The sequence below is a fragment of the Eleutherodactylus coqui genome, chromosome 2 (genome assembly GCF_035609145.1).
Source record: "Eleutherodactylus coqui strain aEleCoq1 chromosome 2, aEleCoq1.hap1, whole genome shotgun sequence".
Classification (NCBI taxonomy): Eukaryota; Metazoa; Chordata; class Amphibia; order Anura; family Eleutherodactylidae; genus Eleutherodactylus; species Eleutherodactylus coqui.
Genome location: NC_089838.1, coordinates 191,385,369 through 191,403,777, shown reverse-complemented (window position 1 = coordinate 191,403,777; position 18,409 = coordinate 191,385,369). Strand labels below are relative to the sequence as shown.

Below are 18,409 nucleotides of genomic sequence, written 5' to 3'. Positions count from 1 at the left end.
ATTGCCCTGTTTGTCCCCCTTATAATTGAGTCCCCCACCACTAGGACCTGTCTAGCCTGCCCTGCACTTTCCTTCCCCTTCTTACTAGAGCAGTAGTCTCCCTGGTGTTCAGAGGGCATGTCGGTCCTAGTGGTGGGACCTGTCCTGAGAATAGGTCATCAATAGAATAAATGTCCAAAGTCTTAGACAACCCCATTAAAAGTACCTTTTTAAGCATCACTTAGTTTTTAAGACCAAAATTGTGTGCAAATTAAAGTGGTAGATCCACAACAAATATTTTTGGTATATCTATAGGATGCCATAAGTGCCTGATAAATGTGCGTTCAATACTCCTCTCCAGAACTGGAGTCCCCAGACGACCCCTTGCACTTCACAACTCCTTCAAGAGTAAAACTGACTGCAAGTTAATGATGTCCATAGCAGTTTGTTATGTTTTCCATAAATATGTTGCTATGCTGAATATTTTTTTTTTAAGATTACATTTTAGGAACTGTACATAAAGCTAAAGGAATGGAGTTTGATACTGTTCAAGTTACAGATGATTTTACAAAGGTTATCAATGCAGGACACAACTTTCAAGGACAGCAGTTCTCAATTGGTGAGTGACAATCCTCTACTAGACCTATTAATTGTCAAGGTCTTTGTCCTTCATTGCCTGGTACCTATTCTACTCATTACAGGATACTTACAACGTGGAGAGGGTTGGTGCCCCAAAGCATTTGAAATGTGTCTTCATGAATACTATATGTTCTGATTTTGGATAAAACCTAAAGTTTAAAGTTTTTATGTAAAATGTTTGCTAATAACTTTTACACTTCGCCATGGGGGCAAATAATGTTTTGTACATTTGTCACGGATCCTATTAAGGAACTTGCAAATGGCCTTTCCAAGCTCAAAATCTGCTTAGAAGGAACAGTAGGATTTAGTGTCCTTTTAAAGTTTTTAAACCTCTGTAGAATGGTTTTATGGAATGGATATGAAGGGAAACTGTCACCACTATTCCAACCCTAATATCGAGTTCACTGGCTGGCAGGAGATGAAAAGTCAATCATTTCTAATGCCCTCTCTTTTCCTAATGAGCCCATGTGCATTCACAATTATATCCCAAAGATATAAGGCGGAGAGGGCACATGATGGGAGGTTACAGAGGAGTGTACCAAGCAAATGAATGGTTTGTGATGGCCGGATGTTCCTTTTGCCTTTTGCACTATGCCTGATTTATATGGGCGGAACCTTGCAGTTGTTGCGGGACATCATTCTTATATCATGATTCATGCATCTAAGAAGGTTGTTTTCTGATCATATGTTTTATTCTCTTTAATCACCCAAGGGCCATAGTGTTTCAATCCTACAGGAATAGACACTTCTTAGCGATTTTATGCATGAGATGGTTTTATGGACCTATTTGCTTTCCTTGTGTTGCCAAAATTATTTTTGCAGATTTTTTTCTTTCTTCTTGCAACTTATAAGGTTATTTTTAATACCTTTTTTCATTTAACCCCTTCAGTGGCATGCCCGAAAATTTTCCAGGACGAGCTCCACTGCCCATAGTGATATAGCCCAAAAGATTTCTGGGCTATGTTTCACTATTGGACCTGCAGAACACAATGCCATAAGCGGTGGCATTGTGCTCTGCCTGCACAGTCCCACACAGAACAGTGCAGGACTTTATAAAAAGAAGCAGAAAGATAGAATCGATCTGTTGGCAACTTCCCGCTTCTTTTTTCAAACTCCTGCACTGTTTTGTTTACAGGTTGCCACTGAGACCATCGGCTTGTCAGAAGCCGGCGGATGGTTCCCGTGGCAGGGAGAGCTGGTGCTCAGAGGATAGCCTGGCATCAGCTTTTACAGCACAGAACAGAGAAAACCTCCCATCTATACTGTTTAACTCTTTACTTGCCATGGTCTATGAAACCGCAGCATGTAAAGGGCTGTCACCATCGGACCCCCGTAATGTGATCAGGGGGTCCAGATGGGTCTCTGTGGAAGTCCCCTAAAGGGACAAAAAAATGTTAAAAAGTGTTTTAAAAAAAATTGTACAAAAAATAAAAACGCCAAAACACCACCTTTCTCCCTTTTACTTTGTAAAAAATTAAAAACAAAATTACACATGTAGTATCCCTGGGTTCAGAATGACCCAGAGAAAGAAGTTAGTACATTATTTAACTCATTAATGACTTGGGCCCCCCCCCCTTTTTTCCCCCCACCTTTTAAAAAATCTTAACTCCTTTATTTAATCATCGACGTCGCTGTATGAGGGCTTGTTTTTTGCGGAACAAGTTGTATTTTTCAATGGTGCTATTTAATGTACCATATAATGTACTGAAAAAACTTTTACAAAATTCCAAGTTGAGTAAAATGAAAAAAAAGCAACATTCCACCATCTTTCAGTGCATTTGTTTCTACGGCGCAAAAACTGCAACAAAAATGACATGATAACTTTATTCTATGGTCAGTAGGATTACTACGATACCAAACTTGTATAGTTTTTTTTTTTTTTGCTGTACTATTTTTTTTCAAAGACATTTAATTTTTTTAAATTATTTTCTGCTGCGTCTTCTGCGCACAATAACTTTTTTATGTTTCCGTCGACGTAGTTGTGCGATGGCTCATTTTTTGCGGGATGTCCTGTAGTTTACATTAGTATCAATTTTGAATATGTACGACTTTTTGATCGCATTTTTTTCTGGGAGACAAGGTGACTGTAAAAGTGTGTTTCTGGCATTCCTAATTTTTTTTTCAGACTAGGTTCACCGTGTGGGCTAAATAATGTGCTACTTTGATAGATCGGAGTTTTACGGACACGGCGATAACCAAATATGTATTTTTCTTTTATGATTTAGATTTTTTTATTATAGATATGGCAAAAGGTGATTACTTTTTTTTTAAGCCCCCCTGGGGGACCACAACTAGTGATGATTTGATTGCTTCTGCAGTATGACATAATGCTGTACGATTGCAGTTATTGCCGGTGGGTGTCAGCTATAATAAACTATTACAGGTCGCGCCACGATCTCTCTTCATACATACCCCGATATTACAGGACGTAAATGTACGTCCTGGAGCAAGAAGAGGTTAATCTGCAGGGTGCATGACATGAAAAAAAAAATTAAAACGTGGCAAAAATAGCTAATGTAGCCTATCTCACTATACAAAAAACGGAATAGAAAGTGATCCAAATTCCGCACAGATCTATAAATGGTAGTAATAAAAAGTACAACTCTTCCCGCAAAATAAAAACCCTTACACAGCTTGATTAAAAAATTAAAATGCTAGGGGTCTTTGAATGCAGCGATAAAAATAATCATTTATTTATTTATTTTTTAAACTGTGAAAAAGTTGCGAAAAAAAAAAACTATTACAATTTTGTATTGGCTGTGGGAGGACAGCTCGGTAGAGTGCGGGTTGCGGCAGTCAAAGATGGAAACAAGTTGGTAAAGTTCAAGTGCAGGCGTGACCTGCTTTTATTTCAGTCCAGAAGAATCAACACAAATTCAGCCTTAGCTTCAGGCAAAAAAATAACAGTCCAGCAATAGGTCAATAGGCAGTCCCTTCCTGACCAGGTCACGCTCAGCAGGTGCACCACACAGCAGGGCTTTTACCTCTAGCGGGTATCACAGGCTGCCAGGGTCCAGCAGCTATCTTATTCCCCCTGTGTCAATGCACACTGCTATCTATATGCACACCTAGCCTGGCTCAGCCTCAGCACCTGTGCTGATTGACCTCGCACACACCCTGGAGTGGAGGAAGTGGAATGGATGGCCCCACTACCAACCTGACATCCATTCCAAAAATCCAGGCCCAAAGACTTTTAAAGGGAAACCTCCAGCAACTACTTGCTGGAGATTACATTGCCCTTCTGTATTTTCATGTCTCAAACAGCAGGACATGAACTTCCTCCAGTCCCACTAGGCATAATAACGGAACCTGGGGGCGATGTAGCGACCATCCACTATCACGCCCCTCAGTACCTAACATACCCTCCCCCTCTGCTTGAACCCGTAGGGGCGAACACTTTTACTAACCAAGCAGTGGGTTCGGGACAACACGCCGGCATTTTCTTGTAGCTTACCAGCCCTGTGCTCTACATCAAATTTAAAATTTTGTAAAGAAAGGAACCACCTCGTCACCCGAGCGTTTCACTCTTTGGCCTGACTCATCCAGGTGAGAGGGGAGGGGTCTGTCACCAATATGAAATGTCGTCCAAGCAGATAGTACCGTAGGGACTCTAAAGCCCACTTTATCGCCAGACACTCTCGTTCCACAATGCTATAATTTCTCTCTGCGGGGGTAAGTTTCCTACTAAGATAGGTGACTGGGTGCTCCTCGCCTCTAACCACTTAGGAAAGGACGGCTCCCACACCCACATCAGAAGCATCTGTCTGTACTACGAATGTTTTGCTGAAGTCGGGAGTAATTAAGACCGGCTCTCTACACAGGGGTGTCTTTAACTTCCGAAATGCCTGCTCGGCCTCGTCATTCCACTTGATCATGGTGGAACTTCTTCCCTTTGTTAGCTCTGTCAAGGGTGCTGCTATGGTGGCGAAGCTAGCGATGAACCTGCGGTAGTAGGTGAGAGCATTTCTAGGGATTGTAGGCTGTTTCTTGGTCAATGGTTGGGTCCACTTTTGGATGGCCTCTACTTTATTAATTTGGGGCTTAATAACTCCTCTTCCAATTATGTACCCCAAATAATGTGCTTCTTCCACTCCCAACGTACACTTCTTGGGGTTTGCTGTTAACGCTGCATCCCTGAGGGAATCAACTACCGCCTGTACTTTTGGCAAGTGACTCTCCCAGTCATCACTAAATATAATGATGTCATGCAGATAGGCGGAGGCATACCGACTGTGAGGTCTCAGGATGATATCCATCATTCTTTGGAACGTAGCTGGTGGCCCATGTAGCCCAAAAGGTAGGCAGACATACTGGAAGAGCCCCTCGGGAGTAGAAAAGGCAGTCTTTTCTTTGGCCTCGTCGGTAAGTGGTACCTGCCAATACCCTTTAGTCAGGTCCAAGGTAGAGAAGAACCTAGCATGTCCTAGCCTTTCTATTAGCTCATCTACTCGTGGCATCGGGTACGAGTCAAACTTAGAGACTTCATTCAACTTCCTGAAGTCGTTGCAAAACCTCAAGTTGCCATCGGGCTTAGGAATCAGGACAATGGGACTAGACCAATCACTTTTTGACACTACAATGACCCCAAGGTCCAACATCTTTTTTACTTTCTCTGATATAGCCTGTCTACGTGCTTCAGGAATTCTGTAGGGTTTCACCCGAACCCGTACGTAAGGTTCCATGACGATGTCATGTTTGATCACTGACGTACATCCCGGTAGTTCCGAAAACACATCCGTGTTTCAAAGCACCAACTCCTTTGCCTCCTGTTTCTGCACCTTAGATAGGGACCCTGAGATAGCTACTTCCGGAGCTTGGTCCATGGACTTCACAAAAACCTGGCTGCTCGGCGCATTCACCGCTTCCAGAGACTCTTGTTCTTTCCAGGGTTTAAGCAAATTCACATGGTATACCTGCTCCGGCCTCCTCCTGCTAGGTTGGTACACTTTATAATTGACTTCTCCTATGCGCTCAAGCACCTCATAGGGCCCCTGCCATTTGGCTAAGAACTTGCTCTCTACTGTAGGCACCAAAACTAACACCCTATCTCCCGGGCAAAAGGTTCTGACTTTGGCCGACCTGTTATAGACTCGACTCTGTGCCACTTGTGCCTGTTCCAAGTGTTCCTTCACAATGGGCATGACAGCTGCTATCCTGTCCTGCATTACTGAAATATGTTCTACAACACTTTTGTAGGGGGTGTGTTCACTTTCCCAAGTTTCTTTGACGAGATCGAGGAGACCGCGTGGGTGTCTACCATACAGCAGTTCAAACGGAGAAAAACCTGTGGAGGATTGGGGAACCTCACGTATTGCGAACATCAAGGCTGGCAACAAACAATCCCAATCCTTCCCATCTTGGCTGACCACCCTTTTTAACATACTCTTCAAAGTTTTATTAAACCTTTCGACCAGGCCGTCAGTTTGCAGGTGATATACTAAGGTACGCAGTTGTTTAATCTTTAGAAGTTTGCACATCTCTCTCATTACTTTTGACATAAACGGAGTCCCTTGATCGGTAAGGATCTCTTTGGGAATATCGGTGCGGGAGAACATCTGAAACAGCTCTGGGGCAATGAGTTTGGAGTAGGTGTTTCTCAGAGGAATTGCCTCTGGATACCGCGTGGCATAGTCTAGAATGACCAGTATATACTGATGTCCCCTACCGGACTTCACTACCGGACCAACTAAATCCATGGCAATCCAGTCAAATGGTACCTCGATAACGGGTAATGGCACCAATGGACTCCTGAAATGAGATTTAGGGGCCGTTAATTGACATATGGGACATGAGGCGCAATACCGCTTAACCTCCTCATGTACCCCTGGCCAATAGAACCTTTGCGACACTCGTTCGCGGGTTTTTTCACCCCCCAGATGACCTCCAAGCACATGTTTATGAGCCAGATCGAGAACTACATGGCGATATGGTTGGGGTACCACCAGCTGTTCCAGTTCTTCCCAGCGCACCTTGTCCACTCGGTGCAACATGTCATTGTTAACAGCCATATAAGGGTATGCCTCACTCCCACCTGGAGTTTGAGGTACCCCGTTTATTTTTTTTACGGCCTCATGGGCCCTGATCAATGTTGGGTCTTTCAGCTGAGCAGACCCAAAATTTTTACGCGACACCAAGTTCCGGCATGGCAGGAACTTCTGCCGGGCTTTCAGTGTCACCAGCCAGTACAGCTAGGGGACAATCGACATCGTCACTTATGGTCACCCCTACTGCGGGCCCAGCAGTGTCTGGGTCATACGGCTCCGGGATTAACTCCTGACACACAACATTATTAGCCGCATTCTTATTGTCCAAAGTCCTTTTTCTCCACATGGCCCAGAACAGTGGAAAGTCCCTTCCGATAATAGCCTCATGCATTACGGACTTAACCACTCCTGCCGCAAGGGGTGGCTGTTTGTACAGTAGCGGTGGGGTATTCCCGAGTATCCCCGTGGATGCACAGTACACCCACTCGGCCTCCATTGTAAGAGGTTGAGTTAACCAACGACTCGTGCACTAGGGTCACAAGGCTTCCGGAGTCCAACAAAGCCTGCACCAGAAAGTCCCTTCTACCTAAGATCAGGGCATCAGGCATATTGAGTTAGGACCTATCCAAAAATAATTGTCCTTAGCGGACGTTAGGAAGTCATCATTCGGTTTTTCCTGCAATCAGTGGTTTCTAATGGACCGGGCACATTCATTAGATACTTGCTCCCTTTAAGACCCACCTTTAAAAAAAAAAAAAAAGTAGTATTTGTCCATGCGGTATGGGTTGTAGACATACAGGCTTCAGGCAACCCCATTCTTCTTGGAGCTGTTTCACCTAGATGAAACAATAGTACTGGTAGCATCCTGAGCCTCATTCTTCTCCAGTACTGTTCATCTTACATTGGACAATTGCCTTTCTAAGGAGATTTCTCCCTTTCATTCTAGGGCAATTCCCACTAGAATCTTGCCTTTGAATCATCATCTAGTTTCTTCTGTCCTTCTGACACCAGACTTACTTAATTCGCTCTCTGCCGCAGGACACTCTCACCATACTGCACTAATGGCCTGACACACACACGAAAAAAAAATTAATATGGCCATATCTACGGCATTCAGTGTATGTTGCCGAGCTAACAATCCTCCTGACCTTCTACATCCAACATAAGGAAGATGGAGAGCCAGTATCAACTGTTGTGAACAGCCCTGTCTAGAGTGTGTCATGCTATCCAGGAAAGATTCAATATGGAACTTGTTTCTCTCCAACCGGTTCACCCAGGATAGTAGTTTGCCTTATTTTGACGGTAGCAAACTACAAAGCACACAGTACTTTCCTCTTTGCCTTTCTCACCTGTTTCTTTAGCCCATGTAAGGATCGAGTCTCTCACTCCTACTAATTTGCAAGTGCCTTCTTTATCAGTTTCTTTCTTCCTAATGGCAGGAACGCTTCCAGCCTTCATTATCTCTATTCCTACAAAAAGCGTTACCTGCTAGCTGCCAGTAGACCTGTCGCTTACTAGCGCCCACTGGAAGCAACAGGCTAATCATGAAACCTTTTTCTTGTCCCACCTTCTGGGGAATTCATCTAGAATGTCCCATGGTCTTCTGTATCTCCAATGATATGGACGAGAAAACTTATTGCAGAATCTTTCTTTTCACATTCATCGGGGGACACAGCACCCACCAGTTGTTTATTTTTTACTATTGCCGGTGGAGTTCTAACAAAAGTGTTCCTCAAGCCGGCCTGATTTTTTTTCCTAGAACTATATTTTCTACTTATAGTTTGTATTGCTCTACTTCATGTGTTATTTTGTTCTCTTCTACTGCTTACATACAAACGGATTAGCTTAGTACCTGCAGGAGGGGTATACCTTGTAGGAGGGACTAACTCTTTCTTTGCTCAGTTCACCTCCTAGTGGCTGCCTCTACACCCAAGGTCTACTGTGTCCCCCAATAAATGTGACAAGAAAGGATATTACAGGAAGTAACAAAAATCTTGTTTTTCTGTGTTGCCTTTGTGCATTTTTATGTTTTTCATTTTATTGTTTCTAGTAACTGTCTTGTACATTTTGGTCCTTAACAAGCATAGTAGACCTACCTGAATGTATATAATAGTTTCTGGCACTTGTGTTTCTAAGTATGTTAGTCACTGGGTCATCCTTCTTCTTCCTTTCAGCTGCAGCACTTGAGGATGAGTGGAATTTGCTCTACGTGGCAGTAACTCGTGCCAAGAAACACCTCACCATAACAAAGTCTGTAGAGAATATTTTAACCCTAGCTGGAGTAAGTATAATTTTAGAAAATCTATTTACTTAGGAATCTAGAAAAAATGCACATAGTTGTTTCTATGTCAAGTTTTTTTATAATGCGGTTATACTTGGTTTTATCTTAATATTTATCGAGCCCCATGGCCACTTATCTTGCGAACATCTGCTTTACATTTCCAGACTTGGAAACAAGTTGTTACGGACCAGCACTGCAAATGTAAAGCAGAGTAATGTCACTTATAGCATAGTAAGTAATAGATGCGAATTATGGTTTGGCAATAGTAAAATGTCAGCCAGGTGTCTAATAATGTCTCCTAAGACTGTTGTGTAGATTCCTGTAAGGCAATGCTTTAAATATGACCTAATAATTCTCCTGTCAGTTTTTCACTAACTGTTAATAATGTGTTAGAATTCATAGGTATTCCCGAGCATACATACCAAATGACCACTTTATTAGAGACACCTACACCTTTACAATTGGTGCTTCTGTCAGTGCAATGGAGCGCTACAAGTATATTCTTGTGTTCCAAATTAAGGGTTAAAATTCAAGCAGCTCGGAGAATCACTGACATGTCACACAGCATTTGTGTAAATTGCAAATGATTCCGTTTATTTGTTAACCAGCCAAAGAATTTATAGTCCTTTAAGACAAAAACATTGAAAGCGAGACTAAAGTTCACCTGATTTAGCATATGCATAACCTGTTATACCTCTTTATTACTGATGAATAAACTTAGCACGTGCTGTGACATCAGACTCTAGGCAAACCTTCTCTCTAGTCATGTGCTATCTGAGATCCTCAATTGGTGATCTATAAGTATCCTTCAGCTTAGTTAAGGTTTATATATGTATAGAAGATTAAATAAAGTAAAACAGATGATAAAGAGTTCTATTTGTTAGTACATTTCTTAAACAAAATCCATACTTGGTCAGCTATCTGGGTACACATTTGTGTGAGCGAAGGTCAATTGCAGATTTTTCTTCTTCTTCAGGTCTTGTAATCTTATAAACAAAAATATCTGAATATATGTCAAGTAGGTTAGAAAATGGAAGGGAAACAAGATGGTTTTCAACAGACAATAAGGTTTCTTTTATACTTCCCTATATGGAAATCAGACCTGTAACCTCGCAGCGCAGCATTAAATCAAGTGAGCAGGTTTTCCATGGATCAGTTTCAATGTGAATTGAGCGACTACGAACAAAACTTGGTCATTGGTGCTAGACTAGTCAGTATTTAAAAAATTGCCAACCTTGTGGAGTTCTCTCATGCAGTGGTATTGAGAATATACCCAAAATTATATGAATGAGGTAAAAACATCCAGAGAAAGGGGATCCTGTGGATGTAAACAACTCATTAACAAAACTGGGTCAGAGGAGGATGTGTAGAATTGTTCTGACAAACAGGTGGTGCACGGTCAAGCATATTTCTGCTGAATACGACATTGGTGCTCCAGCTAATGTGTTCAGATGCACAAATGGACTATAACAGCCAACCAGCTGGAATACCATTATTCTAGAAGAGAAACGCAAGACTCCAGTGGGCAAAAGAGCATGAAAATGGGATGTGCCAGCAGAATACAACCTGGAAAAGCACCTTGAGCAGCTTGGTCAAGCTGTGTTTTCCATATTGACATTTATGTCTTATGAACATAAAATTTCTTTTTATTCATCTGGACTTTCTGGTGCTGGAATTTTTTGTCATACATACTAATGGGAGGGTCAGAATTTGGCAAAAACAGCATGACTTGAGGATGAGGTCAACTGTTCGCTGCTCAGAACAAGTCACCCTCCTCTAATTTGCAGCAACTGTAAAGGATCATTTACACGGAAAGACAATCTTTCAAATGATTGAAAGATTGATGGTTCTAGTGATAATTTTGCATTAAATACTAACAGGGACTAATGCCCTTTTAACACTTTATCAGCTTCATTTGCATTTAAAAGAGCCTCAAGCAGCTGTTTGCAAATTCCAGCATGTGGTCTGGACTTTGCACTCAGCTGTATTGTCTTCGCATGGGCTGCCGCGGGCTGTGCGCTGAATACAATGTAACCCGTGAAGAACACAGAGTGCGATCCGTGCTATTTCTCTCCGGTTGAACAATGAATTTTATGCTCACCTAAAAATCATCGTTCAGCCGAAGAGTGAAAGATGGAAGCGTTTACATGCTACGATTATTGCTCAAAAGCCATCATTTGAATGAATTTTGAGCGTGAATCATTGCGTATAAATGGGGCTTAGGAAGCTCTCCTGTCCACATGGGGTAATTATTCCTGCAGGACACTTTCAACACCTAATGCAATCTATTCCATGATAAATTGCTGCAGTTTAAAGCCCAAAGGAAGACTAATACTCTACTAGATGGATGTTTCTCATACAGTAACCATTCACTGTAATGTTAAATGGTAGTAAAGGTTCACTGGTAAGCTAAAAAAAAAAAGTCAAGGAATGAATGAACACTTTTTTCCATGAAAATTGCCTTTATTCTTTGGGCCATTAAGAGGGATACCAAATATGTAAAGTTAAAGCATTTATTTGAAACAAACCGTGGCTATTATATATTATTTACAGTTTTTTCTATTGTTTTGCATTCCTCCCAATGTAAAATTTTAAACTTCAAGCTTATATAACACAAAATGGTGTCAAAAATAGTCCTTTTAAAAAGAACCCTCATACAGATAGGTCAATGGAAAAATAAGGTTATGTCTGTCAGAATTCGGTGAGGTAAGAGTACGGGTCCCTTCACACCAAGTGTAATCACTGCAGGCATTTTGCAATGGAAAACCGACAGCAAATACGCTGGAAAACTGCATTGCCCAAATCCGCGGCTAAATGGTTCGTTTTTGGCTGTGGCTTTTGTAGCGGATTTGCTGGCGAATTATTTAACCCTTCTATTTCAAGGGCTGAATTCCTCAGCATAAGTCCACAGTATAAATAGACATGTTACGGATTTCGAATCCGCAGTGTTTTTGAAAAACACTGCAGATTCATTGCAGAAAATTTCCACACCATGTTTAGAATTCTCCACGTGGCTCGTCCTGTAAATGCTGTGGAACTTCTGCAGAAAATCTGTAGCATTTCTGGTTTGTGTGAAGACGACCTAAAAGAAAATCCTTCTCCTAAATTCACTACATTCCTGGGATGATCAGATTTCTGTAAACTGTAGGAGTTCTTCAATTTTCAGCGTTCCATAGCGATTAATGGTTGTTATGAGCAGATGATCCAGTTTCGACTTGCACACGTGTTTATACATCTCCCTTAGGATTGTTGCAGATGGCTAATACGTCATATATCCTAATTTGAAAATCTGTATATACCTGTATTTTTTTCTATGTAATGTGTGATTTCCGCTGTTGTCAGTTCAGTAATAAGGCAGTCGCCTGCTGTGAATTCACGATACGTTTCATTTATGGATATTGACACCAAAGATTCTGCTTTTGGGATCACACCTATTCTGTTATCAAAATAGTTTTCTTTTATAACCTGCAGGGATAAGACAATTTGTGGCAATGACTGTAGATTTAATTTCCACCATGTCCCAGCAGTCCGTCTCCATTCAAAGTAAACAGGCAGCTGTTCAAAGATGAGCAACTGCCTGTTTACACAGATCGATTGTCAGGTTTTTAGGCCTGCACAGAATGGACAATAAATTAACAAATGATCATTCATCGCTCAATCGTTGGGCGTGTTTACAGTAAACGATTAGCATTGAATTTCACACACTCCAGTGATTACCAGAACGATAACACCGTGCAACAAATTTTTATCAAATTTTAATAACAGAAAGTAATTGATATGTTTCTGTAAAATTAAAACCTGCTGATTACACGGGTAAAACTGAATAATAGCGGCACGTCTCATTTTTTAAAGTTATTTAACCTCTTGGTGACCAAGCATTTTTTTTTTTTCATTTAAAAAAATCATAACTCCTTTATTTATCCATCGACGTCGGTGTATGAGGGCTTGTTTTTTGCAGGACGAGTTGTATTTTTCAATGGTAATATTTAATGTACCATATAATGTACTGAAAAACTTTTAAAAAGTTCTAAGTTAAGTAAGATGAAAAAAAAAAATCCCGCCATCTGTCGGTGCGTCTTGTTTCTACGGCCCACGAACTGCAACAAAGATGACATGATAACTTTATTCTATGGGTCAGTACAATTACTTTTTTTATTATTATTTTCTGTCGCCATCTTCTGCACGCAATAACTTTATTTTTCAATCCACATAGTTGTGCAAGGGCTCATTTCTTGCGGGACCTCCTGTAGTTTGTATTAAGACCATTTTGATCACTTTTTATTGCATTTTTTCTTGGAGACACAATGACCAAAAAAGCGAATTTCTGGCGTTCTTCATTTTTTTTTTTTTTGGACGACGTTCACCGTGCTGGGTAAATAATGTATTACTTTGATAGATTGGACTTTTACAGACAAAGCGATACTGAACATGTATTTTTATTAAATGATTTTGACTCCTTTATTTAGTCTAACCAATGACCTGTAAAAACATAGTTCATTAATTACAACTTACTGGTGGATGATACGCAGTGTTTCCCCCACATGGAAACATACTCTATATGTTACATAAACCTACCCTTATGGTGTTCAGTCCGCACACAGTGTGTAACAGTGATTGCGAAATAATTGCACAATCACTTTTACTATTCTTTTTATAGGCAGATTTCCAAGAAATACAATACAACTGCAATTGGATTACATTATTTCACATAACTGGAAAACCTTACGTGGCAGAAAAAAACGGATATCATATTTGAATTCAGCGCACTAAAGTTACTATAAGCCGCCTATATGCTTATCTTATTGTGTTGCCCAGTGTTATCATTCCATGTAAAAGGGCCCTTATGTAATAACTTTTGAAAGTCAAGTGTCCTAAAAATGGCATAAAGAGGCACTAAAAAAAGGTCAGTTAAGTGCTCTCAAGACAACTTGTTAAGCTGATACAATAAAGAGGGGTTTCTGTAAATTAAGGGGATGTTGCATTGATTTCCAGAAAAACTTGTAATGCTTCATTCATTCAAAATCCACAAGTCCATGTGCCAGTATACGTCAACAGATCCGACTGGAAGGACATGGCTGCTGGGCACACTCACACACACCAAAAATGACATATTGCGAGTGACCGCAAATTTGCACGCACACTCCACCAGACCGGAAATGATCATAGCCATGGTGATTTGACTAAACCATTCAGTGTACAGGCCACAATTTTTAACCTTAATGTATCAGTGGCAGACATGGCCTTGTCCCAACTGTTTTGAGATGTGTTGCTACCATCAGTTTCTAATGAGTTATTTTTTTAAATGAAATGGAAAAATGTCTCCCTTTCACCTTCTGCTATGTGTTCTATGCTTCCATTGTGAATAAAATATAGTTATTTGGCATTTCCAAATCATTGCATTTCTTTTTTCTTTTTTTTACATAGCCTCCCAACTTTTTAGGAATTGGGGTTGTATTTGTTATAATAGTTTGCTGATCTGTTAATGTTTCCTTATTGTAGGAGTATTCCCTAAAAGCGGAGTTGACAAGTCACGTTTTGAAAGACGGCCCGCTACTGTGTGTTTTGCCATACTGCAACAATCCCATTCCTGAGCAGACTGTCTTGACCATGAGAAAGCCGCCGATCACTTATGTAAGACGTTACACCGTATTAAATGACGTGCAGTTGCTGTGTCTATTGTATAAAACTTGCTGCTCACTTCTTACAGATATCACATTTCTGCTCCCTGTATTCTGCTGGCTTGATTCTTAGTTCGTGCTACATTGTATGTAGTAATCGACTTGCTCTTACGTGACTGCGCATAACACTGTGCTCTCCTTAGCCAACAAGGTACTGGGCTTCAGCTGTAGGACTGATGGTAGAAAGTCACTGAGTAGTAGGCCCTATTAATAGGTCGAAGTATTTAACCCCTTTAAAAACCAGGTTATTTTTGTCCTAAAGAACCAGACACTTTCGTGATTTTACGCACACAGTAGTTAGTGGCCTGATTTTTTTTTTCTTCAGCCACCGCAAGTATTTTTTGCTGCAAATACAGCTGTTTTGCATATCCTCTTCTGACAGATTATTCTTTGTTTTTTTGGTTTAGGGATAATGTATACAAAAAGCCCAAAAGAAAGTTTACATTTAATCGTTCTTCATTTTTAAAATTAGTATATTTATATAAATGAAAGTACAGCAATGGGTTCCCCATTTTGTTTTGGAGATTTTGATATATAATTTGTATAGTCTCAGTATAAAGGGCAGGTATGGCCACAGTTTAGGATGGTAGCGACGGTGGCTCGTTTTCTTTTTTCATATATATATATATATATATATTTTTTTTTTTTATTCTGTAATTTTTAAAACTTTTTAATATATTGGTAACACCTTTGTCCCCCACAATGTAATATAAGATCTCGGGGTTGCGCTTTCACTTTTTCTTCTTCTTCTTTTTTTTTTTAAATTCCTCAGGAGCCCCAGAGAACTAAGAGCGCCGATGTGAGGGAGGCCTTAGTGTTATTTTTATATATCTTGCTTTGATTTTTCTTACTTTTAACACAGTTTAGCAGCAATAGTCCATGCGATAACCAGAAAACATCTGTCTACAATGATGCCTACTACCACTATACAAGCAGCTTCCACCCTCCACTTTTGTGTCCTTCCCTCGCAGGCAGGGTTCTTTCTTCCCACTAATATAGTCATGTTTACTGTTGCTTTCTATGTTATATGGTGAAACCCTTTCCATATATATAGGGCCCTGCAGTTCATGTTGCTGTAAACATAAGTAATAATAACCTTCACTTGAGTAACAGTAATATCAAAGTTAGGGTCTATGTGGAAAATGCTATTTATGTCTTTTATTACTCTTGTTCATTTTCTTTGGCCAAATTCAATTGTGATCATGTAGGCAATATCTGTGGTAGTACAGAGAGGAAGGGACCATGGACTGGACTGCACACTGGTCACTGCTTATGGGGGCAATTTGCGGCTGGCTACAGTTTGTGGAAACCACTTTTAACATAAGGGCGAGCACCCACTGGCGTTTTTTTACCTGCGTTTTGCGTTTTTCCTGCACAGGCATAGAGATAACGTGTTCCTGTCCACTGGCGTTTTTTTTGCGTTGCGTTTGCGTTTTTAACATAGGAACTGTCAGTTGCATATGTGTCCCTATTTTTCTCCTAATGCACCCATGAAAGTCAATGGAAATTAATGGAAAAGCCGCGAAAAACGCCGTGAAAAACGCGCGGAAAAATCGCGGGAAACGCGGCGAAAACGCTGCGTTTTTTTCCCACGGAAAACGCAAACGCCAGTGGGTGCTCGCCCTAAGGCTGAAAAAAGACCTGTGTCCATCCAGTTCAGCCTATTACCACTCAATGTTGATACCGAGGCATCTGATCTGGTAGCTTATCACTGTTGATGAAGAGCTGCTCACTAGCCAGACACTGTTCATGGGGGGGGGGGGCGCTTCTTAAACTTAGACTCAAGTTTCACCTCTAACAAAAATACTCTGTGGCAAAATTGGGACAAATACATGGTAGAATAATTTATGCAAATAAGGAAGATGGAAAAATACCTCTGCAGCGCCACCTATTGGATGGCAGCATTTCTACAAATCAATGTGACTTTCTAACAAGTCTTAACAATGATTAGGAATAGGAAGCCAGAGAACCATGCATCTTAATCATTGTGGTAGAAAATCACATTCATTTGTAGGAATACTGCCATCCAATTGGTGGCGCTGAAGAGGTATTTTTTCAATTGTCTTATTTGCATAAATTACCCAGAGGAGCTAGCATGGCCTTATAAGTGTCCTCACTCACCTTCTAGGTGTCCCCACACCGCTTTTGGGTGCTCTCCTGGGGAGAGAGTGTACCATCCCCTGACCCACTCACCCCCTAGTTGTCTCAACACATTTTTAGGTGCTCTCCTTAAGGAGACACAACATCCCTCCTGACCCATGGCACAATAAAGCATGCTGCAATTGTAATTCCTCAAAATTCTTGCCAATCCTTAGATTCATTTTCTGTAGTGTGTGAGGAGATTTGTAAACCCCATTTACCTGCATATTACTATTTGTTCCAGTTTGGAATCAACACTAAAACGTGCTGGTTCCCTGCATAAGATGAGTCCAGACCAGAAGTACATTTATTACTGCACCCTCTGGCCATGAGTTACATGTGCTGGCTTTGTCTTTTTTTGTTTTCACGATGTACATATAACTGTTGTAGAGTATAGAGGCAAACACTTGTTAATGTTTGATTTCACTCATGTTTTTGTTTTTTTGTGCAGAGTGACAAAAGTGAAGATAAAGGAGGATATATCTGCCATACCTGTGCACAGCAGCGGGTCGGTCCGATAACACAACTGATGGGCTCTCTGTGCTGACAACCATGCCTCATGAACAAAAGCGCAATATTTCCCCTATTCCTATGCAGTAACGCTGCAACTTTAAATGCATCGCTCGTACTAGCAATCATGTACTCTCTTATACATCTAAGGGCTCCTTCACACTGGCCACTGGCGATTTCGCTGCCAGAAAATTGCGCAGAATCGCAATTGTGTTCAGTTGTTTTTTGAGCGTCAGCGAAGCTTTTTCTTGAAAATAATATCACATTGCTGCCACCCGCGGGGGGGGGGGGGGGGGGGGAATTTGCATTATTTTCTTAGCACAAAAGTCAATAGGACTTCCTAATGTTAAAAACGCATCGCAAAAAAAATCGTAAGTCTGTGCAAAAAAAAACAAGGCTCCATAGGGAAATATGGGCAATTGAAAACATTGCAAATGGGATTAAAACCATTGAAAATAATTGGATGCATGATTCTGCGTTTTCACTCATTCTTGCATTGCGCAAATATGGCATGATTTTATCACAAGTGTGAAGGCGCCCTAATGAGAAGGACAAGTCAACAATCAGCCTCTTACTACAGATTTATTATTGAAGATGCGCCATGAATACAGTCAATGTCAAGAGCAGCATTTTATTTCATAGAAGCCTTGGTTGATCCCACAGCACAACAATTACTGTATGGCTACGAATGTAAAGTAAAATGTAAAAAGTGTTTCAATATTTTTAATAAGACTAATTAAAGGAAGAGACGGAACAACTGGATCTATCGTTGTCATGTAAAGCTTTTTACTTTAGCGTTTATTTACTTCTTTTCACAAATCTGGATTACCCTCTTTCACACAAGTGTGTTTGTGCAGCTAAGTTACAAGCACAAAAAAAAAATCGCGACTATTAGAACCAATGGATTCCTGTGGAAACGTTCAGACGAAAGAATTTTAGGTGCGTAAAAAAAAAAAAAAAAAAGAAGTGAACCTTAAATAATACGACCTGACTTATCTTAGGTGCGCGATGCGCAGGAGTTTCCGTAGACTCCTACGGGAGCTGGAAAAAAAAAAAAGAGGGGGAGTCCACAGCTGGGAAAAGATGACAAGTGCCTGTAGACATTAGAAGTCATTAGGAGGATTTCTACCAACCGAGGGAATTCCAAACAGCGCATTTTTCCCCTCCTCATCCTGACAGCATACACATGAAGGTTGTCC

The 18,409-nt window shown here is 40.8% G+C and overlaps 1 protein-coding gene across 6 annotated transcripts in view; it reads left to right on the top strand.

Annotated features, from left to right (window-relative positions):
* Window positions 1-17,493, top strand: part of FBH1 (F-box DNA helicase 1) — a 68,472-nt gene extending 50,979 nt beyond the window's left edge. For 5 of the 6 annotated variants that reach the window (XM_066592116.1, XM_066592115.1, XM_066592119.1 and 2 more), the window contains 4 exons: window positions 476-598; window positions 8,777-8,883; window positions 14,383-14,514; window positions 17,152-17,493. In XM_066592116.1, coding sequence (XP_066448213.1) covers window positions 476-598; window positions 8,777-8,883; window positions 14,383-14,514; window positions 17,152-17,247 — 458 coding nt within the window. In that variant the 3' untranslated portion in view covers window positions 17,248-17,493. Of the gene's footprint in view, window positions 1-475; window positions 599-5,814; window positions 6,039-8,776; window positions 8,884-14,382; window positions 14,515-17,151 lie in introns of those variants that run through there. The other variant, XM_066592117.1, reaches the window with a different exon arrangement.
* Window positions 17,494-18,409: the final 916 nt, after the last annotated feature.